The sequence below is a fragment of the Aplysia californica genome, unplaced genomic scaffold (assembly GCF_000002075.1).
Source record: "Aplysia californica isolate F4 #8 unplaced genomic scaffold, AplCal3.0 scaffold00244, whole genome shotgun sequence".
Taxonomy (NCBI): Eukaryota; Metazoa; Mollusca; class Gastropoda; order Aplysiida; family Aplysiidae; genus Aplysia; species Aplysia californica.
This window is the reverse complement of record NW_004797514.1, coordinates 655,643-678,871: the sequence shown is the minus strand read 5'-3', so window position 1 is coordinate 678,871 and position 23,229 is coordinate 655,643. Positions and strand designations below refer to the sequence as shown.

Genomic DNA, 23,229 nt, shown 5'->3' with positions numbered 1-23,229 from the left:
ATAAAAAAATAAAAATAATAAAAAATAATAATGATAATGATGATAATAATAGTAATGATCATTGCATTCATACTTTATGCACTTTGTAAGTATTATGATGAGATGTAAATGGTGTGTGCAAGATGGAAAATGCAAGCCTTTTAGAAAGGCCTTTTTTTTTCTATGTATGAATTTTATACACTCTTTTCTCAATTTTCCACATGCCATGTGCAGATGGAATCAACACGGCCTGGACTCACTTCTGCATGACGACGGTCTGGGCCAGACTGAAGGAGACGAGCAGATGTCCAAGCTGAGTGACACAGTGACCACCAGCAATGTGATGGAGGCGCTGGACCTGAAATATTCTCTCCTGCAAGACAAGGTCATCGTGGAGATGGCTTCTTTTGCTGCCAGTACGTCCTTTTCTATTTTTGTGGTTGTTTAATGGGCACTCTATTGTGGTTTGCTCTATTCTTCTTTCCTATCAATCTATAGTCTTTATGTTTCCTTCTTTCATTTTGAATGTTACAAACTAGTAGTACCTCTAATCTCGGGTACTTATATGACCTAACTGTGTTGCAATTGCCGTGGACAATTTTAACTGTTTTTCTTTTTTTTAAAAGGACAATTCTGTCTTCTGCTTCAGATATGGACAGTGAGAAATCTGAGACATTTCAGCAAATCAAACGCCTTGTCACAGCTTCAATCAAGAGTAAAAGTCTTGCAGAGAATGTGGATGACTTGCCTGGAGCAAAAGTGGAACTTTCCATGAGTCTGCTAGGCCTGATCGGTGACCTGCACTCGGCAGAAGCAAATCGGAAAGAAAAGTTTAAGTCTTTGGCTTCAGAGTTGCAAACTGAGGAGAGAACTGATGAGCAAGTAGATGCTGAGTTGGCAGAAAGATACAAGAGAGATGTGGCAGGTAATATATTTATTGCGTTGACAGTGGTGGTGGGTGGGTCAAAGAGTTCGTGGGGCTCTGAAATTAGGGTAGGTTGAGTTCAAAGGTAAGAATTCCCTTGTTGAGTGTGAGTGTGTATGTTTGTGTATGTGTGGAAATAGTCGCAGAAAGCAAGACATTTCTTACAAGGGCCCAATGGTTACTGGGTCCTTGGGGAAAGTGTCATGAACTTTCAACTCCTTGTCAGGACTTGCAGAGTATGATGATCTTGTGCCTTTTTACAAGAAGAGTTCGATGATCCTGTGCCTTTTTACAAGAAGAGTTCGATGATCCTGTGCCTTTTTACAAGAAGAGTTCGATAAGAAAAGACAGTGGGAACGGGCTCATTCTTTGCTGAGCCTTAAAGACATTTAATTTTGATGGGCTGTTAGGTTATATTCATTAATCTTTGTAAGCAGTGACAACAGTGATTGGGAAAATGAGCAAATGTGTGTGTCCACAGCATGCAATTAGAGACATGAAGATTCCAATTAGTGTCATTGGTCACTTTGAGACAACGGGTCGAAAACTGTTTTCCGTGTGGCAGAGGGATTCACAGCTAATGATTATGCTTTGAAATATGCAACGTTTGTTTTTTTAAATGCCTCCAGTCTTTAAAGAGTGATCACTGGGATGTGCATGTTCAGAATATTTTTCTGAACTATTAAGTAAAAAAAAACCCCTGATGTGACTTTCTGAACTTTTAACTTATTTAGTAAGAGTAAAATTGTGGGTATGTCTGTATTAGGCTGATGGCCCATGTATAAATGTTCTGTTGTAATATTCCTAATGCAGGCCCCCGTTCATGTGGCGCCATCTTAACTCAGCTGGACATGCGGCACAAAGCAGAGAGGGATGCAGTTCTTCACTCTCTCCATCAGAGCTCTTCATCTCTCCCACCCTCTGCTGTGCTAGCCCTGGCGTACTGGCATCTGCTGCGGCAGTTGCGACTCCTTCAGTTGGAGCCGTTTGTCACATCAGCTGCCATTTCTGTGGGGCTCGCTGAACGAAAGCAGGAATACAAACCTAAAAGGTTTGTTTTGAATACCTTTATTGGTTGAAACGTATGACATGATTTTAGTTGTTTTTTTATGTGACCTTTTTTGTTTTGCTTCTGACATTTTTTCCCTGGCTCTTATATTTTTGTTTGATTATGTAGATTATCAACTTTCTTCCTCACAATAGCTAAGACTTAGTCTCAATTTGTTCAGAAAATGTCCTCCTTGTATCTGACATCCATCAAGTATTTATGAAGATGTTTTATATTTCTTTTTATTTGTCCTGGTTTAAACATCCAGGTATGACTGGGACAGACAGCGTAGTGAAATTCTGGCGAACTTACGACTGGAGTCACGAAGAGGACATCGACCAATCAAAAGATCTACCGCCGCCCCAGACCTGGACAGTCTGCAGAGTCTAGCATTAGCTGGCATCAAGCAGAGACTTGTGGAAGAAATGGAGCAGCGCTACTTTTTAGAGAGAGAGGTAGCAATCTAGAGCAATTCTTTGTTTTCAAAATTGTTTACGGGTGAACGCTTTCTATAATTGTAGCATGTTCCTTCTTGATAAATCACTGACAAGTTGTGCAACTGTTTTAGGCCAGGAAAGCAAAGTTTTTTAAGAGATTGAAAATAAACAGAACTGTTTTATTCTGTTAAAAACTGTACCCAAATAATGAATCTTTTCTTGCTTTTTTCATCATGCAGAATTTGAATTTCAACAAAATGTTTTTTGTGCACATGCAATCAATACCACAGATAAAGAAAGTGCAATTTTTTTTGAAAGTCTGAATTTTTGTCTTAATGCATCTGACCAACCGGCTGACGAATTGTTAGAACTGCAAGTGAAATTTATAACCAGTTTCAAACTCATTTTTACAGGCCATGGTCTTCCTTCTGCAAGGCCCCGACAGCAAGTCATCTTTTGAAGCAGCTGCCAAAATGTCTCCTGATGAGCGCAAACTTCGGATCAGGACTTTGAGGAATCAAAGAGAAGAGTGGAAGATGATGAATAATTCTGACTCGTCGGTGAATCACAAACTGCTTCAAGAAGGTTGGTATGGTTAAGCATTAGAATTAGTGACATTTCTTCCGTCTTACAACCCTTTTATCTCAACAAGTACAGTCGGACCTGCTCTGATGGTCATTTCTGTCCAGGAAAATCACATGTACAAACAACCACTTTCCCTTTCTCCCCTAGGTTTTTTAAAATATCATGCTGATACTGTCTAAGACACCAGCCTGTCTAAGTCAACTACTATTGTCCTCGACAATGGTTTGCCATCTTGGACAATTTCAACCGTACTTTGTACTTGCAGTTTTACCATTTTGCCGTCGCACAGACAGCAGTACACAATAACCCATCTGGTCACTCTGCCAGGAGACTGTGCAGAACTGCACCTTGTGACCGGAACGAATAATTTCCTCCGGCGCATTATTGCGCCAAGTGACCGCAAAGTGTTAAGAAAGCTTTTGGTTTTTTTAAGTAAGGTTTTTAAAAAGACAACTCTGACATTAGACTTTAACTCTTTTTGTGCTATGCACCAACGTGTTACTACTTTTCATTACAGTGTATAACCTTATACCGATAAATTGAAGTACAAAAAAAGTTATGTAAATCTTGGCAGAAAGAAAACCTACATAGAAATCTCTGTTTGCTTTTGTTAAAATGTTTGCTTTTATTAAAAGTTTATGCTCTCTGTGACACCTTGGGAATCTTTTTTGGATATGCCAATATGTCATCTAAATACAGGCAACTACCAGTGACCCCTTTAGTGTCAGCAGAGTTTAAGTTATCAATTTATTGTTTAAGAATTTATTATTTCTTGTCATTATTATAGGGAAGTTACAGTGATGATTATAGCCCTGTATCAGTTCTGTTCCACAAGCCTTCACAATGTTCCCTCTTACCCTTTTAAAGATAAGTGAACATATAATTTGTTGATGTCCACAAAGAGAAATTTGCTTCAGCATGGCAAATACATACACGCCTATGCTTCGGTCAACACACACACATGCTCTTACATTTACATACACAGACGCACACACACGAATAGTCATTGGATAGACATATAAACAATGGCATTCTCACACACCTGACAATAATAATAATAATAATAAATTACATTTATATGACGCTCATCCCTGATTAAAGTACACAGGCTCTGAGCGCTTTACAATGAATGAATAGCTCATATTTTAGACGATATGAATTATTTCAAAATACCCATTAGTTCTTGCTTTTTAGAGAATAAAACATTTACTTTTCTCAACGCACAATATTACAGCCACTGGACTGTACTTTGAGCAAAGCCGTGCTGATGTTGAGAGCAAGGACCACAATGCCACTGACTCGACTGTCATGTCGTTTGTTCTGGCTGACCTGCAGCAGAGACAAGAGGTTGAATTTGAAAAGACTGTCAGTGAAATTCATAAAAAGGTGAAAAGATTTGAACGTCGCTTTTCTTTTCTTTTCTTTTTCTTTGGTTCTTTTTAAATGGTAGGTAAACAGAAAAATGTGAGGCATGCGGACAAAATGAGTTACTTCTCACAATCCACAAATGGAGATATTGGCCAAAAAACGACTCAAGGGTCAAATTTGCAGATTTTCTATTTATGCCATATTCTTTGAGCATAATAAGCCTTTTATTATTTTATACTTTTGAATTGTAAAAACTTCACCTATAAGCGTGACACTTCTATTTCTATAGGTCTCGAATCCGAGAAGTAACTCATTTTGGCAGCACCCTTCACATTAATGCTCTGTAGACATACCAATACATACATATTGTATACATATAAATGAGGAGTCCACGGCAAAAATGAGCATAGTCACAAACTGGAAATTGTTAGGGTGTCAATTTTAAAAGCTTGTGGACTCAAAACTTCATATTTGTTTGATTATTGGTTTATTGCTATGTTTGTTGAAAGGAAAATCTTACCACAATAATCAACCAACAGTTAAACAGAAATACAGTTATAAGTCAACAAGCGTTGAACCCTCACGATTTTCAGTTTGTGACTATTTCTGTTTTTCTCGTGTACTCCACATATATAATAGACGTAGTATGCTTTCACATTCCTTGCAGACGTATCAATGCATTATGTAATGTTCCATATATTTGGAGGATGGCTCTTTGTCAATGATAATAAATGATAATAAAAACATTTACACTTATTATATCCTTTTGGCAAATAAAGGGCAAAAAGTTGACCATACTTTAAAAAGATGCATTATATTGATTTGCTTCGATAAGGCTCATACATGCACGCGCGCGCACACACACACACACACACACACACACACACACACACACACACACACACACACACACACACACACACACACACACATGCACACACGCACACACACACATGCACACACACACACACACACACACTTACACACATCAATGTGTTTTAGAACGAATTAACTTTCCCCTCTTTGAAATTCTTTTCAGAATGCACAAGAAGTGACTCGGCTCGTTTTGAGTGAGATAGAAGCCACGAAGGAGGAACACTTCAACAGCATCGCCTACGTCATCTTAGGTTGCGTTGACCTCAGTGCTGAAGACACAGCGTTCCTTAAGGTTTTGGATGGGAAATACAAGGCTCTCAGAGACCAGGTCTTTGTTTTTGGACTTGTGGATAAAATGGGATCCGAGTGGAAGGGGTATGTGTAAATATCTGACAGGTTTTATGTTAAATCTGAAGCTGAGACAGTTGAAGTTAAAGTAAGAATAATTGTCCTGAATCCTCTCTGATAGGAGTCTTATTTTACTCATAAACTACACTTTTGGCCAGTGTGTTAATTCTAAATTTTCATCTCAGTCCTTCAAGTGACGTTGAGAAAGGCAATTTTTTGGTCACCTTTACAAACTGCCGTTCACTTTGACTTTCATACATTGTATGTCTTTGCAATTCGATTTATTTTTATCCTTTGCAGGTTGTCGAAAGAGAACAAACAGAGAGAGATACTACGCCAAAGGAAGGAGGAGAAGAGACTGAGAGGAGAAGGGCTTCTGGAACAGATGTCAGCCCTCATTGGGCCTCGGTCGCAGGTGAATGGTCTAATGGTCCACTGGCTTCTTAGTTTGGACGTTTATTTGAAAATATGACACCTTTTTAAAAGTAATTTAGGTCATTTTGGCTATGTTGAAACTTGATTCAAGGAATAATTTTTCTTTCAAAGAAATTTGTAGCCTGAAACATTGCCAGTGATTGTGACACTCTGGCTCTTTTGTCATATCAGCTGTGCGCGAGAAAAAGGGCTTTTACAGTTAGTGGATGTGGGTGGTTGGCGGGTGCTCTGGTGTGGTTTGCTTCTTCTTTCCTATCAAACATCTATCGTCCTTATCTCCCCTTATTCTTTTTTATGTTTGTCACTCTCTTGTAACACCTCTATTCTTCTGGTGCTCATATGACCTTATGCAGTTGCGAGCGCCGTAAAACCTCAACTAAAACAACAAAGTTGGTGGATGATGTGACATAAAGTATTCACCACAGTCATGGTATGGGCTTATTCTAAAATAATACTGGATGCAAATATGGGATATACCCTGATTAAGGAAATGATTTGTAATTATTTACCAGTGAACCACTGTAATGAAGGATGGTTCATATCGTTGTAATGCTATTCCATTTATCTTGCCTTTTCCAAGCTCCAACTAGGCTTTTTTGTGTTTATTTTTTTCTGTTTCTCTCAGCAGGTGTCAGAGTATCTGTAAAAAAAAAATTGGTATTTTGAATCTCTGACTCTGTACAGTGCACCACTTCAGTTGATCTTTTGTATTGAAGTGAATCTTGTTGGCCTGGTTGAGAGACTTATATTTGGGGCATATTTTCTTACTGCTCAAAACGTTTGTTGTAAACCGATTTGAAATTGACTCCTGCTACTTCAAACAAAAATAGTGCAACTTTAGAGATATTAATAGTGATGTAATTTTGAAGACCAAATCATTTGACCCTCACTGAAGTGAAGAAACAAAGATAAGGAAACAATTTGTTTTGGAAACGAAATGACCAGCTTGGGTGAGGATCAGGAAGGTTTGAGTGGAGATAGCCCAAAGGGGTTACTTACAAGAAAATCTTTTCATACTTCTTTCATTGTAACGGATTCACAGAAATGTCTTGAAAAGTTACAGACCTGATAATAGAATGGAAGCTGAGATCTCTGTCCCTGTTTCAAGTCACTGTTTATGGTTTTGAAATTTGTTAATGACAAGGATGTTTTTTTTTTCAATGTGCAGTTTAGATACTGAAAAAAATGTTTATATTATTCCACAGGCTTTAGCATTGCTGCCTACACTTGTTGGAGAAGACAAAGTATTTCCGAACTGTAAGTTGTTGTCTGAATCAGTCCTTTCTCTGATCCTTGTAGACATTAACTTTGTGCCGCTATGGAATGTTGAAGTCATTTGTTAAAGGTGTGGAATAAATTTTAATTGAGAAATGCTTGATCACTAATGTGTAATATTAATTGATCCTTTATGTGCATTCATAAATTATGAATTTTTTTAATTGGTCAAATAGTGGGTGGTTGTCTTGAATAATTTGGACTGTTGTTCTATTCTCATCTTGCACGTATACAGCATCTCCGCCTCAGACATCGGAGTCACGCTCCATCAATCTGCTGGCTGACCTAGTTCCCCGCTTTGACCAGGAGCAGGATTCTCTCGTGTCTTGGCTCCGCTCGGAGGAGGTTAAGGGGTCAACTCTGCGGAGCAAGCATGGTCAGCTGACCAGAATTGCTATGGAGAAGTTTGCTGCCAGCGCTGAGAGAGATCATGAGACTGCGCTGCTGTTTGTGGGCCTCTTGGAAAGAATTGGGATGGCTCTGTCTGGCAGGTTAGTCATCCCTCTTCTCTCTTTGTGATTGATGCTGTTTTAAGGCCTTTTCAACATGTGTTCAAACCTGCTCTAATGAAAACCTGTCTAAGACAATCATTTGTTCAAACTACCACTTCCCACTTCTTCACTTGCTTTTTTTTTCTATATTATAATGACTCTTCGATCCAGGTTGTTATCGATCCTTAATGACACTTCAAACGGACCACTTTCCTCTTCGACAATGGATGGTTGTCTTGCACAGGTTTAACTGTATTTTAGTCAATTTGACCCTGCTATGGACATGATATAAGAGGTAACATTAATATTGTAAGTGTTCTATTTATGTAATGGTAACTTTGATATAATATAAGTGTTTTACTCATGTAATGGAAACATTAACTGTGCAAGTGTTTAGAAGTGTTTTACTTATTTAATGGAGTATGAAGGTTTGATGATTTCTTTTAATGAACAGTTTGATGACTTCCATATAAAATTTGCATTTTTTTTTCATGACTCAAATATAGCTTATAAATTACCCTCTTTTTTGTTAACACGGTAGGCATAAATGTTTATGGCATTTGTAGGTACCTGTGAAAGTGGACTATTGATCTCCCATGAGGACTTTGGGCTGAGAGGGAAACGATCAAAGGTGGACTTTAGGGAGTTTCAGACTTTGAACCTCCATATGTTAGCAAAGTTCAGCCCCATGTTAGTTTGCCTTTATTATTGTAGAATATTAAAAAATGTACTAAGTTGAATTCTAATTTGAATAATATCTTCTTCTCAAACGTTGACCGTTTGGCTACTGACACTTGTACTTACTTTGGCGTTGAAGTCTTTACTGCGCTGTGAGTAACATATTTGTTGTATGATATACTTTTAAGATAATTGTTTAGATCAAATTGATAAATGGGTGTTCACAGGTCAAAGAGTGACAGGGAAAAACAAATTTTGCTGGCCCAGAAGAGGGCTACATTACGGAAAAAGTGTGTCAACCAAGGGGAAAAGCAAAAACCACCACCAGAGGAAAAAGACAAGTCCAATGAAAGTAAGAGTCAGATAGTACTACATGCACTCTTTCTGATATGTTTTTGTCGAACTGGGTATGTGGCAGTGGTGCGGGTAAAGTTGAGGGCTCTCAGATTACTGTTGATAACGAACTCAGTACAGGTTTTTTGGACTGAAATTGGATAAAGTGCAGGAATCTTGGAGTTTTGTGAATATTTCAGCAGTCCTTAGAGCTCAAAGAAAAGTATTGATGCAGTTATATAACTGTAAATGAAGCAAACAGTTGAAGTGAAGAATCCCTGAAAAGTATTTTTATCTATTTTCAGGATTATTTTTTTGTTGTTGTAGTGGTTTACATTCCCCTACTCTCAGTTCATAGGGAATTCTGATAAAGTCTTCAATATCATTGTCTGAACTTTAGCACTACAGGTTTTCTCATACCCCTCCTCCCTAAAAAAGAAAAAAAACCCCTCAAAATCTCAACAAAATGATCAACAACAACAAACAAACCTTGATAAAATAACAACTACAAAAAAACAAGACAAAAACATACAGTAAGATGATTGACGCATAAAAAAATATTGATTCGCTTCTGTTAACTGCAAAACTATTCTAAGACCCAACAGGAAAATAAAACGGATGCTGACCCCAAAACGACCCTTTTTTTTTTTTCAGATGATGAGAGGACCATGCAGGCTATCTACATGCGGGCTGTGCTGAGACGGCACTACAAGGAGCGGGAAGTCATGCTGAATTTGCTCCAAGACGAAGGCATGGAGGAGCTGTTGGAGGCTGCGGCTGTGATGTCTGTGGACCAGGGCAGGAAGAGAATGCAGGAACTGCAGGACAAGAGAGAGAATATGGATCTGGACGACAAAGGTCAGTATTTATATCATCCTCATCAGTGCGTTTCACCCCTGGCAGGGTATAGGCCACATACAAGCTCCTTCCATTTATCTCTGTCCTGGGCCATCCTTCCAAGCTCGTTCCAAGTGAGCTTCATCTCGCTCATTTCCCTTTCCAGACATCTCCTCCATGTTTAGCATTTATGTAAATACCAACTATTTTCTTTTATTTTGAATAGCAATGGGTAGATGGGCTCAGAAAAAAGTGGAAAAAACCTGCAAAATTATAGAGGGTTAACACTCCTTACAAGACTAAAGTTGTTCAAGAGGCAGGACTTCCAAATTGAACAATTGTCTTCGATAACAGCGACAAATCAGGAAAATTTGTGTAAAATGCTTTTCCCAAGGATACAGTATTGGACTAAGCTGAGCATTGAACCCCCGAACCCGCAATCTCACTATTATGAGTGCTATAGTCTAAAACTAGACTACTGACACCTCAGATAGGCACATTATAGCTTTGTTTTGATTTTCAGTCTTTTGAGAAGGTGTGGAGTAGTGTTTCTTTTCTAGAAAGGGAGGAGGTGGGAACCGTTTACATGGGGATGTGCTTGTAAAACGTTCTATATTTTTGTGTGTTTTTAACCCTTGGTCGATACTGATTGTAGTTGATAAGGTTTGATCAAGCTGCTTTAATTTATTGCCTACATATTCCTCTTGATAACAAAATAATTAAATTTATTGTGTTTAATTTTTGTGATTCTTAAGAAAGAACTCCACAATTTAAAGGACGATGTTAAATTTTTTAACCCAGATTTGAGTCAAAATGGGAGTGATAAGTGGACGTGATAAGTAGACAATGTCTTCATTTATTCACCCAGCCAATCAGGAGGAGCACACATCCATCCTGGAGGAAGCTGGTGCCATCCGTTGTGCCAGCAAGAAGTTTGCGATGGTTATGGATGGCGGCCGCGCTGTCCTCATGGATGAAGTGGTCGTACAGCTGTTGGCTGAGCTGCAGGATCTGCAAGACCGAGACTTGGCAACAATCTTGAACCAGCTGGGGACTCTGGTAGGGATTTTTATTATAATAACACGATTATACGGAATTTATGTGGGAAATATAGAAATGCTGATGTTTTGGGATTTGAAAAATATGGACCAATCAATTTGATTCTTTTACTACTTGTGTGGCAATTTAACAAAATTTTTTTTTGGGGGGGGGGGGATTAGTTTTTAATGTTAGCGTTGATCTATTATTATATGCTTTTTAATTCAAAAACATTTTGCGTGGTGTTTTGTATGCTAAAAATCAACCTTTTACAAATAGATGCTGAAACTAGTGATGGGGTCCGAAGGGTTATATTTGTTTTTTGTAGATAAATATCCTGCATTTTTTCAAACTGAATTCCCTTTACTCTTGAAAGTTCATTTCTTTTCTGTCAGAATGGCCATGAGATGCAAGAAAAAGCTTGGGCAGAGGAGAAGGCGAAGAAAAACAGCCACAGTCATTTAGTCATGAAAGTTTTCATGAAGTTCGACGGAGGTTCCTCAGACATTGATTTTGATCAAGTAAGTGCGTGTTCGATGATTTTAGGATTCCCAATCACAGTCGTTTGTTTCGAAAAGGGATGGGATACTAATTGGAGGTACTGTGGGTTCTTTAAGAAGAGGTAAATGGGAAAAAAACCTGCTTGATGTGTAGATGAGCCAAAACTTTTCAGCCTCAGGGAAAAGGCAAAATGTTTTTAGCACCTATGGACCAATTCACACCTTAATCATACTTCATAGCTGAGCTTCTACTTTTATATTTGTACCTATGACTTGACAGTTTCACCATTTCTCTTGTGACCTAGGAAAACTACATTGAATTGTGCTTTTTTTAAAGGATTTTAATTAACAAAGTCACTGAAGTGTTTTGTACAGTACATAATTATGGTTATGTAGAGTTGAACACAATGATTCACTTGAGAGACATATTCTTGAAGCAGAGGTAAAAGACATGAAAGAAAAGGGAAGACCTAACATTGGTGGGAACAGGATATAGAAACCTGGCTTAGAACCAAAACAACTCAGTCAGAGAGAATGGCCAAAGACAGGGTGTTTTATTGCAGAAAGGTCTACTGGAAAAGCTAAGAAGCAGAAGAAGAGAAGTGCCAAACAGTGAAAATTATTGTAGATTGTAGGTATCCAATATATTGTGAAGTTGTGAAGAATGCTACTTCATTTCTGGGATGAATATTCTAAAAGATAATTGTTGGAAGGGATGCAGAAAGAAAGATTAAATATTTGGTCAGAAGGACAACTGAATGACTTCTGTGATCGCTATGTTAAACGTTATAGGTATCATGTACCAGATACAATTTTATTGTTAAATAAAAGTTTCACAAAGTCCATCATAACACCCTACTGCTTTCCCATCAATGCAAGTACATTAACATATACAAAAATATCTGCAAATACTTATACATGTGCATGTTTAGACAAATATAACCTCACTTTCAATGCACACAGGTACATGAACACACACACACACACACACTCACACAAACACACACACACACACACACACACACACACACACACACACACACACATGTCTACAAATATACACATACTCACTCTCACATGAACACATGCACTCACACTCAAACTCAGAAACAAACACACTATCAGAGTATTCTTCCACCGCCACCCTGGCAAAATTCAAAATTAATTCCTACCAAACTGAAAATGTTTAATGTGTCCTGTGCACTCATATGACTTTGTGCCGTTGCGAGGGCCGTAAAGCACTTACCAAAACAAAACAAAAACCCCCACTATCAGACATGCTCTTTTCGCACTGAATAATATTCCTCTTGCCCTTCTGCAGTTACTGGATGCCAAGTACAGAAAGCTCCGAGACCACCTGATTGATGAGTGCCTGTCACAGAGACAAGGGAAGCTGAAGTGGGCCAAAATGGGACAGAAGCAAAAGAACAAGCTCATTTCCACTTTCCAAGCTAAAGAATCTGCGTTGTGGAATGAAGGTTAGGACTTTGCATTTCCAAAAATGATAACCATGATCAGCAGATTTCTATAGCGCCCTTTCGTCAAATGGGCTCAAGGCACTTTACATCAATACAGCACCATTGTAATTTTTGTTGTTGGTCTCAGTTGTGTTATCACGCCATTTGGTCGCTTTTAAGCACAAGGGGGCTATCCAGAAAAATGCTGTTTTGAGAAAATCAAAGGTAAAGTTTTTGCCTGTTATTCAGTTTCTTTAAAAGACAAGGAGAGTTTCTCAATAACCGAACAAATATATACACACCAATGAAACCAAATTTCTCCTATAGATAAGACAATGCCCACTTTTGGTGTAGGTCAAGTTTTCTAGAAACCCCCGAAACCTGGGTTAGCCCGCTTGTCCTTAAAAGTGACCATTTTTCTCACAGTCCGATAATTTTAGAAAAGATGTGTGTATCAATGGTGCCATGTCCAAATTAGCCATGTCAGGGCAAAGAGACAACTCTCTTAATCCTTTTGTGCACATTTCTAATTTTTTAATTGAATTTTGTCATAGATGAATCAGTGTGTATATATTTTAGGATCACCAATTGTAAATAAGGTTATTAATAACATAATTGAAGACAAAAAGTGTTTTGCCTAATTTTACTGATACGAGCTATAGTCAGACACTGATGATGTATGCTTTCTGTTGCAAATAACACTGAGCATTCTTCCAGTTCAAGCTGGCTCACTGAACCTGATCTTTTATTCTTATTATTATGATTCATCACAGGCGACAGTGGCAGTCTGTCGGCATGTCTGACCCCAGCCTTTACCTTGAAGCCCACCCTTCCTTACCTGAGTGGAATGAGTCGGCAACAGTACTCGTCGGCTGTGTGGGCTGGTCAGTACAGTGTTCTCTCCTTGGTCCTATTCTGTGTATTTATTTTTAACCATTTCAATGCCAGCCCCTAAATCCCAGCATATACCCTAGCAGTTCCATGCCTTAAATGGGAAAAAAGTAGGAGTTTTACCCCATGTGCAAAAAGGTTTGTCAATACTTTATTTTTGCATGGAACTGTTTACTATTTGGAATAATAACTGAGATATAAAGTTTCTATTAACTGAAAGTTTTAAAAGCCACGTGAGTTGCTAAATGAAGCGCAACTTTGTTTCTGATGATCTGGCACTCAAGTCCTAATTCAACGATTGTCTGAAAGGGCACTGAAAAAGTTAAAAGTTTATTTTTTACTTCTTTACATGGAGTGTCTCTTTGAAGGGCAAAGTGCTTGACGCTGACTCGCTGCCAAGCTGAAAGGAAAATCTTACCTGAAGATAAACTGGGATCCCATTTACTTCAAGTTTGTTAATTTCCCTTGTGGTTTAGTCAGTGCCCGTCTACTCCTAGCTTGTATTCATGATTTTGTTCTACTTTGGAGTTTGTGAGCGTCAATTTTATAACACTAAAGAGGAGGCACTATATGGTGTTAGCTAGTTGCATAAATATGTTGAGATATTTACCAAAATTTCAACTGGTAATACTTTTTTTTTGTAACGCTTGATGTCTGTGGTGTTGCGGTTTGGCTCTTTGAAATTGCATGCAGACAACAAGAGTTCTATTTTTTATTTCTGAGTACAGAATTTTTTTTGGGGGGGATATCTGTCTAATTACAGATATCTTTTATCCTACTCAGAATAGGGTGGCAGTGACAAGCATAATCTAAGCTGCCTGCCTCCCAAACAATCATTTTGAGTTGATGGGGGCATAAAACATTGACACTTATAGATAGAAAGATTAAGGACGGTGAAAAGAATGTGGTAGTCTGTCTTGTTTTGTCTACATTTTCTTTCTTGAAAGTCAATATTTGATTTGAATGTGGCTTTTTTTAGATTAGTAATTTGAGAAGCCGCTTCAACTTACAGGAAACAATTATGAACAAAACTTTTTGCACCTATTCAGGAAGTGAAGACCCCATTCAAGAAAATGAAGGACTAAATCCTGATGACCAGGGAAATGGAGAAACAATATCTTTCCTGCACAGACGCTACATGGCTGAGGTGGACTTTGTCAAGAACTACATCGCAGGTTTGTTCCTCTAAATCACTTTTCATGACTTATTGTATCTTTGGTTTCTCAATGGAACAACTCACTGTTGTGTGGTATATAAACCCTATTGGAAACACAGTGTTTCTCCTCTTTCTTCTCTTACCAAGTGGGTGGTTTGCGGTTGCTCTGGTGTGGTTTGCTGCTGCTTCTTCTTTCTTATCAAACATCTATTGTCTTTTTCTCCCCTCCTTCTTTTTTGTATTTGTTACTCTCTTGTAACACCTCTAGTCTTCTGCACTTATATGACCTTATTGTGTTGCAAGTGCCGTAAAACACTAACTAAAAAAACAACAACTTCTCTTACCAATGATTGAGCTCAGAGAGTAACTGCACATGACTGTAAGATCTTTTTCTCTCAATGCAGTTGATTTTTATGTACATGGCCATTTTATTTACTTAAAATGTGCTCTTCGTTATTCAAACTAATCAAATGCTATTTGTCAGGATGTCTGGAAAAAGTTCCGGAGGAATCAGACAAGAAGTTACTGGAGAACAAACTCAAGTGGGAGTGTCAGCTGGTGTCTTCTGTGGGAGACTTTGTGACTGCCAGCCTTGTGTGTGGTCTAGCAGAGAGACAGAATACAGACAGAGTCTTTAGGTGAGTGGAGAATTATTGGCGAAAACTGATGGTAATATTGGTGTAATGTGGGGATTTCAAGCTCACAAGGGCCGCCCACTAATAAAAATTGTTAGAAAGAGACAAATGTGAGGTATACTGACAAAATGAGTTACTTTTCACAATCCAAAAATGGAGATATTGGCCAAAAATCGACATAAGGATCAAATGGTAGATTTTCTATTGATGTCATATTCTTTCACTATAACCTGTCTTTTATTATTTCATTCTTATAAATTTTTAAAACTTCACCATTAAGCGCGATGTATCTATTTCTTTAAGGCTTGAATCCGAGAAGTAACTCATTTTGTCAGCAAGCTTCACAAATGCAGTTTCTGGATCACTTCAATCAACATAAAGCCTTGGACATATCTTTCTCTCACTGGTAAAATTGAAAGCAAAAGAGGCAGTGGTAAACCAAGGGCAACTTACTTGGAAAATGTGAACTGATAGATGAAGGGAAAAGACCAGGATAGGTTGTTTTGTTTTTTTCAGAGCATTCGAGAAAAGAAACGAATTCTAGACCATGATCGCCATTGTCTGTTGCAGATCTGGCTTTATATGATGATGATATGGGGATCTCAGACTCTGTGAGGATAATTGTTCAATATGATGATAACTATGACTGAGCATGAAGAAATAAATCTGTTCTATAATGAGTAAAATGAATAACTCATTTTGACACTTTTTCAAGGGGGAATAAAGGAAATTGAAGTGAATGTTTTTTTCTTGTGACAACATTGAATTAGTTTCTCAGTTTGGAGCACATCAGTTGCACTAGAATGATTTTTGTTTCTTACCACTTGTTTTTCTTCTTCTCTTTTGGCAGACTGAAGTTAGACCATGACCGCTACGGACTCCTTGCTCAGCAGCTTCTGGCATGTAAGAGAGAACAGATAAAGAAGTCTGCTGATATTGTCAAAGGAGATGATGTAAACAAACTCCAGGTGAGTGTATTTCTGCTGTTTTACCTGGCTTTCTCTTCAACATTCTGTAAAATAATGTTTATCCTTTGGACCTGAGGGCTCCTAAGCAGGCACTGCTGTTACCTTTTTGAGCACCGGGCTCATGCCTACATGTGCTTTCTGAGTACCATCGGGCATGTGGTGGAGTCTGTTGGGTGAAACCAATATGTCTGCTTTTTTAATGTCCAAAAGAATGGTTTTATAAAGAAGTGTATTGGTAGCATGGAGGGAATAGTTTGATTAAGGGGATTTACAGTAGGTTATGTCATAAATGCTATTATAATGGAACTTGAGTAACTTTCTGAGAAATTTCAAACACAGAAGCTGGAAGGAAGACAGACCTCATTTCGTCTTCTTTCCTTTTTGTTTTTCTTTTTGTTGAGGTTTGCAATGTGTTTATGCTATGATGGCCACATTAGGACTCAATATTTTTGCTTGTCATTGTGCTGAGTTCTTGGTACTTCTTTCTCAGAAAAATGTCAGTTAAGGAATACTGCTGAACCTGCTCTGAAGATTACCTGTCTAAGGCAATCGGCTGTACAAATGGCCACTTCCTACTTCCCTCCTTTCGTTTTTCAGATGTTATGGGTGTAGGCTTAAAGAAAGGTACCAAAAGTCTGATTTTAACCATTTTTTGTCATTAGCTTGTAGCTCAAAATGGTCTGTTGCGACTTTTGGTACCTTTCTTTAGGCACACACTCATATTGTCCAAGATGTTCACCTGTCTAAAACAACCACTTTTCTCCTCAACATTGGATGGCCTTTTTTTTACAATTTCGGCTGTATTATTGCAATTCAATGTTTGTTTTTCAGGAAGCTGTCATGACACTTCTTCACAAAAAACATCAGGACGAGTGGAACATTTTGTGTCAGATGATGGCCAGTGATCGTTTTAAAGAAGTGAGGGAACTGGTTGCCACGGAGACACAGCAACAAAAAAGTGACAGGCTGATGGTTCTGCATGGCATTCGGGAAAAATTTGACCTCGGTGAGAGATGCCAGTACTTCTTTTTTGTACTCACTTGCTGTTAAAAAAGGGATTGATTGTGAAGAAAGAAGAAAAATCATCAGATAAATACTGTCTGTAGGATTGAAAGTTCTTATTGAAATAAGAGATTAAAGCATAACAAGGGAAGCTCCAAATAAAATGTTTTGATTTTTGCTGTTGGACATCAAAATGTTCAACCATCAACAGCGATGCACTTTTGATAGCCTCTTATCTGAGCTTATTATATGTTCTTTTCACAAGGCAGTAAAGCTTTGTTGTATTCATTATTATGTGTTTACTTTTTGCTGAATTTCACTTGTTTCTCAGATTTGTAGATGAAGCAAGAAGAGACCAGAAACATGATAATACTTTTAAATAACAAATCTTACACTAAAATTCAATTCATGGTTACATTAAATCTCTTTAATAGACTTGTTCATCCCCCCATTCCCCAAATTTCCAATATGTCTCCTGGTTTTCTTTTTAAAGCTGCCTCATCAGAGCATCAGACAATTCTGGAGGAGGCAGTGACTGTGAAGAGAGAGATGCGTCGCTGTCACCTCTCAGGTCAGAGTTCATCTGGTGAGGTGGGGGACAGTGAAGTCAACGTGTCTCTCATGGCTGATCTCCTCAAGACCCAGCTTGTTGAAGCAGAGATTTACCTCGGAGCGTTCTCTGCTGAGGTCAGTTGTAACTCCTTTCTCAATATGTTTGAATACTGTAAAGAGAAACTCCAATAGTTTGCTCTGGAAGTAATTCCTTTGTAATGAATTTGATTAAGCTTTTTAAGTTGTTAGAATAGAATAGTAGCCTTAAAATCATGACTTTTAAATGATGTGGTAAAAAAGATTCTGATGAAAAGGGAATATTGTTATCTAGAGGTGGCTGAAATAATATTGCATATCCTGACTTTGATACCAACACTGTTTATAGTCTTCATTTTGATTGTATATTTTACATTTTGAACTTACATAATTGAAAGAACATAAGAAAGTATCTAAATATTGCCTTGAAAGACTAGTTTCAAAGATTGTTTTATGTACACAACACAAAAATTCTTGGTTTGAAAGATTTTAAAAAAGGAACCAGTGAAAACATAATTAGTGGCACTAATTTGCTTTTCTTTTCTTTGTTTTTTTAATATAACTGATTTTTTTAATGTGTGCTAATATTGACCTTGTAATACCAGTATTGGTAATAGCTTTGTATGCCACTTCACCTGTTCAGAGCAATGAGGACTTGATAGAAAACCAGCAAGCAATAGCCGCAGAGCTGACCCAGAGTCATGCGATCAACATTGCTGATGTGGTCTTTGCTGCTGAAGGTCATGACTCGGCTGACTCTCAGAACCAAGACGGACTACTGGAGGAAGCTGTGGATGGGAAATACGATGCCCTCAGAGATCAGCTGTTGATCCAGGCTCTGATCAATGAGGTGAGAAGAGATCTATAGTTGCAAGATGTGAACAATTTCAACTATTTCTCTTTGTATTTCAAGATTTCTGTGTCATGTTTAATAAGATAGGTAAGCAGGCCTGACAGTTGGGAGTCAGTACGTTCTGTCATAATGAAGAAGTTGATGAACAAGTAGTTTTAGAGGCTGTGTAGTCTCAGTGATCAGGGCATCAATTTACCAAATGGGCAGATGAGATTAGAGTCAAAGCTCTCAGAGTTTTTCTTGTTGTTGTATTGGGAGAATTATATTAAAACCCTTAATATTTTTCTTTTTAACAAAGACCTTGTTTCTCGCAAGTGTTACCTTACTTCACTTTATCTTTGCATTTATTGTCATTCGTAGATTTCCATTGTAAGTGTATACACCCCATGTTAATTGTGAGTCACTTTGAAAAATCCAAAAGATTGGGAAATATGGGATAGCGCTGATGATACATCATTGCAAATCCAAGCTGGGAGTTTCATATGTGCTGCTGAAGTTCACTTAAGAATAATGCCAGGATGTAAAAAGATGGTAAAGAAGTTATATTTGTGTGAGAGCTTCTTCCAAAAATGTCCATACCTGTACGAAATATTCTGTACCTTACCTATGCTTCCTCAGATGGGAGAAGCGGAGTGGAATCGTCTCTCAGAGAAGGAGCGACAACGCCGTCTGATGGAGCTTAAGCTAAAGGAAAGACAACTCAGGAGAGAAGGGCGATATGATGAAGCGGCTGCCCTTCTCGGTACTTACTTATTTATAATGTTGTTTACATTTCATTATTGGAGTGCCGTTATACTACACAGGCAGTCCTGGATGGAAAGAAGAAATTCTGAAATCAGAATCAAACCTACATGACTTGCACCATAATTTAAAGACCTCCCAATGGGACATGTTGCTGAAATTCTTCCCCTACCCCACCCACTTTAATGTCCTGTGGTAATGGTATGTTTGGTAAATTAACTATAAGGCAAATGTTTGCAGAAAAGGCCGACTGCAGTGAGTCCCAAAGAATTGATTGATCTTTTGCTAGATTAATGCTTGTTATTTGAAAATATCTCGCCCCATGCAGAGCTTCTTGCTAGGTTTCCGTGGCCTTTATTGATCACTGAGCTAAGGCCATGTGCAAAAAAGTGTTTATTATTATTGTCAATAAATGGCATTGTTTTTGACTACCAGAATGTGTGTGATTTGTGACAGGTTCCTTGCTCAACGATGAAGAGAAACTGAGACAACTATTGGGTGACTCCAAGGCTGAGCAGGAACGGAAGCTGAGGGAAAGACTGGAGCGTCGGAAGAAGAGACTGGCTGAAGGTATAAATGACATTTGCATGTATATTCACTATTTATATGAAGTACTCTATGGTGTTAAAAAAAAGTTTAACTTGTGTTTAGAAAATTTTTGTTATTAATGACATTTTTATAATGGATTTTCTTAGTGGTCAGCCTGAAAGTTCTTGACTGACTGAAACAAATTTCATAGGTGACTTAAAAAAATTTCAACATCTTATATTACTACTAAAATGTTTGGATTTTAATTTGTTCACACAGTGATGTTCATTGGCGCTCATATGACCTTATGCAGTTGCGAGCTCCGTAAAACCTTTACTAAAACTAAACTAGTGATGTTCATTATTAAGCACAGTGTAAATTAGTGGTGGGCTGCTTCTTTTTATTTTTACAGGAATGACAGAAGAGGAATGTGATGAACTTGAAGCTGAGGAGATTGCCAGAGAGGAAGAAGAGGAAAGAGAAAAGAAGAAAAATATTTTGCTGTACCTAGAACACTGTCATGATGAGGTACGTCTTGTGTGAAGCAGAAATTCTGTAAGTGCCAGTTATACTTGTTTTTGTTAGTAGAAGTCGTAATTGTGTACATTAGCCAATGATGACCTGACTTTTTTAAACGTACCACAGTTGCGACCTCAGTGCTTTTTTGTCATATCTCCATTTTTGATAACAGTGAAAACAGTTCATAACAAAGAGTGAGCTTAAGAAGATGTGACATTTTCATGGTTAAAAAAAATGGAGATATGAGCACTGAGGTCGCGCAGTATCATCTGTAAAATACTGAGTTTTTTTTATTAATGCCTTCCTTCTTAGCTTTTAAGATGATTTTTTTTCGAGTGTTGTGTACCAAACTTGATTTTACTGAAGATTAGACCCCTCTTGGTCTTCATTGTTTACTTTTCATATATGTAAATTAAAGATAACAAAGTGATTTTTAAAAAGCAAGATGTGACAATATATATTATTCTATGCTGTTAAAACAATATTAAGAACATTTTTGTTAGGTAGTACGGTGGTTCTGCCAACATTTCCTCCTTCTTTTTTGTGTTTTCTTGCTTTTATTTGATATTGAAGGGTATTCTTCTCTATTACAAAAATTACACCTGAAATTTCTTAGCTTCTGGATTCAAAGTGTTGTTTTTTTTCAATAGGAGAAAGCAGCGCTACTTCGACGACTTGCTGAAATGAAAGACGAGAGCGAGAAACAGAGACAAAAACAGCTGGAGATGCTCAGGCTGAGGCGAGAACAGCGGCGGTTGAGAGAGGAGGACAAGTTTGACTCAGCGGCCATGGTGCTGGGACTCTCGGAGGAAAATGATAAAAGGTGCTTGCTTTTCATTTCCAGATAATGATTGATATCTTATCTTTTATGGTGGTGAAGTTTTTTGTAACTGGAAGCATTTAGTAACCCCCAAATCTTTTTTATAATGTTACTTTTGCACCTTCATATAAGTATTAAGATATAGCATGTATGTAGGATACAGGTAATATTGAAGTTGACTTATTATGCTACGGTAAACCGTGATAAATTGATATATGTTCTAATGAAGGGAAACAACAACACCTGGTAATTTTATGTTGAGACACAGTTTGCTGCCAAAGCATGTAATATGTACTCCAGAGATGTACATTTTCACCTCAGTGGTATGCATGGTTTCTGTGCATCATCAGTATGACATAGGGCAGTTGGTAACTCTTGCACATTCCTACCTACCTTAGAAGTCCTGAGCCAGACTGCCTTATCGTCTGAAGATGTAGGTAGACCTACCAAAGCTTCATTTTAATTTTAACACAACATTTTCACACCACTTTGTTGTCTTTTTTAATGTGCTAATATTTGCTTTCTGATGTTTCCAAGGCATAAACTGTCATAAGACAAAGAGCACAAGAGACAACGAGCTCTTGGTAACAAGATTGAAGTTGAAAAAGTATCAGCATAGTTTGGGTTTCATGTGGTCGCTTTTGATTTCTTCTGTTTCAAAGACATAAAATGTCAAAAGATGAAGAGCGTCAGAGACAGCAAGATCTGGCTCGACAACGTCTGGAAGCTGCCAGACAGCGGAAGCTTCAGGGTGAGAACATGGTGCGGGGAGAGACGATTGTCCTGCCTGAGGGGGAGATGGAGGACGAGTCCAAAGTGGGAGAGACGGCCCTCAGGATGCTGGACAGAAGACACCAGCTAGAGAGGGATCTACTCATTAAGGTACTGGAACTGAAGTTTGTTCTGATCCATCTGTTGCTTAGTTTCTTCTTTCCTCTCTTGACACAAAAGAGCCTGGCTTCTGCCAGAACGAGTAGGATAGCAGCAGTCTCAGAGGGCAGCAAATCATACGAGGCTTTGTGAATTAGAAATGCTGACGCCAAAAGAGAAACCCCCAAGCTGCGCACATTCATAAGTGGAAATTTAGCTTTTAAATGCTCAAAATGTGGTACACTCTTCTCCACTAGAATTATTCTAATTGGCCACAGCAGAACCTACTAATTGTCTTAATCCTTATTTCTTCCATTTCTCTTCAAGAAATATTTTCCTCTGCGGATGCATTGGTTCTGCATCAGACACTGACGAACAAAATGTTATTATTATTATTACTTTCCTCACTTGATCAGTGTTTTTGGGATTAATCAATCTCTTTCCTGTTTTCTTTGTCATATTTCCTTTTTTCTTTGCATTTTAGATGAAGCAGTCATGCTGCTTGAAGAGATTACACTTTAGTCAATTGATAAAGTAATACAGCAACCTCAACTTTTCCAATTGTTCAATTTGCACTGGATAAAATACTCTAAATGCCATGGCATACCATCCGTTTTTAGAGAGCTTTTATAGTTGACTGTATATTAATATAAAATAAAAAACATTACACTTTATTAATCCCTGTGTGTCCTCAGCTTCTAGATGAAGGCAGTGAGTCTGAGCAGCGAGATGAAGTCCGAGTACTGACGGATGATGAGCTCAAGATGAAGCTGCTTGCAGCACAAGAGTTGTACGATCTGTGGAGAAACTCAGATTCTGGAGAGAAGGAAGATGGAGAGAAAATACTTGCTGTGAGTCTTTATTAGTTAGCGTTTTAGTGCCCATAAAAGGGCAATTTGTGCTGCATGCTTCCTCCTGGGAAGCCTAGAATGTCTCTGAGTGTTCTTTAGTCTGATGTTAAGTGCATAGAGCATGCTCTAGATATAAATGCAGTTGTTATTTTTATTAGCAGCAGCAGTAGCAGCAGCAATACTATTATTATTATTAT

General features: G+C 38.0%; 1 protein-coding gene across 1 annotated transcript in view; it reads left to right on the top strand.

Annotated features, from left to right (window-relative positions):
• Nucleotides 1-23,229, top strand: part of LOC101847194 — a gene marked incomplete in the record, with an annotated part of 33,595 nt that overhangs the window by 3,207 nt on the left and 7,159 nt on the right. The window contains 27 exon segments of the mRNA XM_035970270.1: nucleotides 214-395; nucleotides 629-904; nucleotides 1,718-1,955; nucleotides 2,221-2,407; nucleotides 2,803-2,974; nucleotides 4,209-4,360; nucleotides 5,382-5,593; nucleotides 5,867-5,981; nucleotides 7,207-7,258; nucleotides 7,512-7,767; nucleotides 8,673-8,797; nucleotides 9,433-9,636; nucleotides 10,484-10,674; nucleotides 11,049-11,174; nucleotides 12,475-12,631; nucleotides 13,384-13,494; nucleotides 14,551-14,676; nucleotides 15,142-15,295; nucleotides 16,143-16,260; nucleotides 17,092-17,266; nucleotides 17,756-17,949; nucleotides 18,494-18,700; nucleotides 19,322-19,445; nucleotides 19,901-20,014; nucleotides 20,385-20,500; nucleotides 21,142-21,314; nucleotides 21,974-22,193. Of these exon segments, the coding sequence (XP_035826163.1) occupies nucleotides 214-395; nucleotides 629-904; nucleotides 1,718-1,955; nucleotides 2,221-2,407; nucleotides 2,803-2,974; nucleotides 4,209-4,360; nucleotides 5,382-5,593; nucleotides 5,867-5,981; nucleotides 7,207-7,258; nucleotides 7,512-7,767; nucleotides 8,673-8,797; nucleotides 9,433-9,636; nucleotides 10,484-10,674; nucleotides 11,049-11,174; nucleotides 12,475-12,631; nucleotides 13,384-13,494; nucleotides 14,551-14,676; nucleotides 15,142-15,295; nucleotides 16,143-16,260; nucleotides 17,092-17,266; nucleotides 17,756-17,949; nucleotides 18,494-18,700; nucleotides 19,322-19,445; nucleotides 19,901-20,014; nucleotides 20,385-20,500; nucleotides 21,142-21,314; nucleotides 21,974-22,193 (4,477 nt within the window).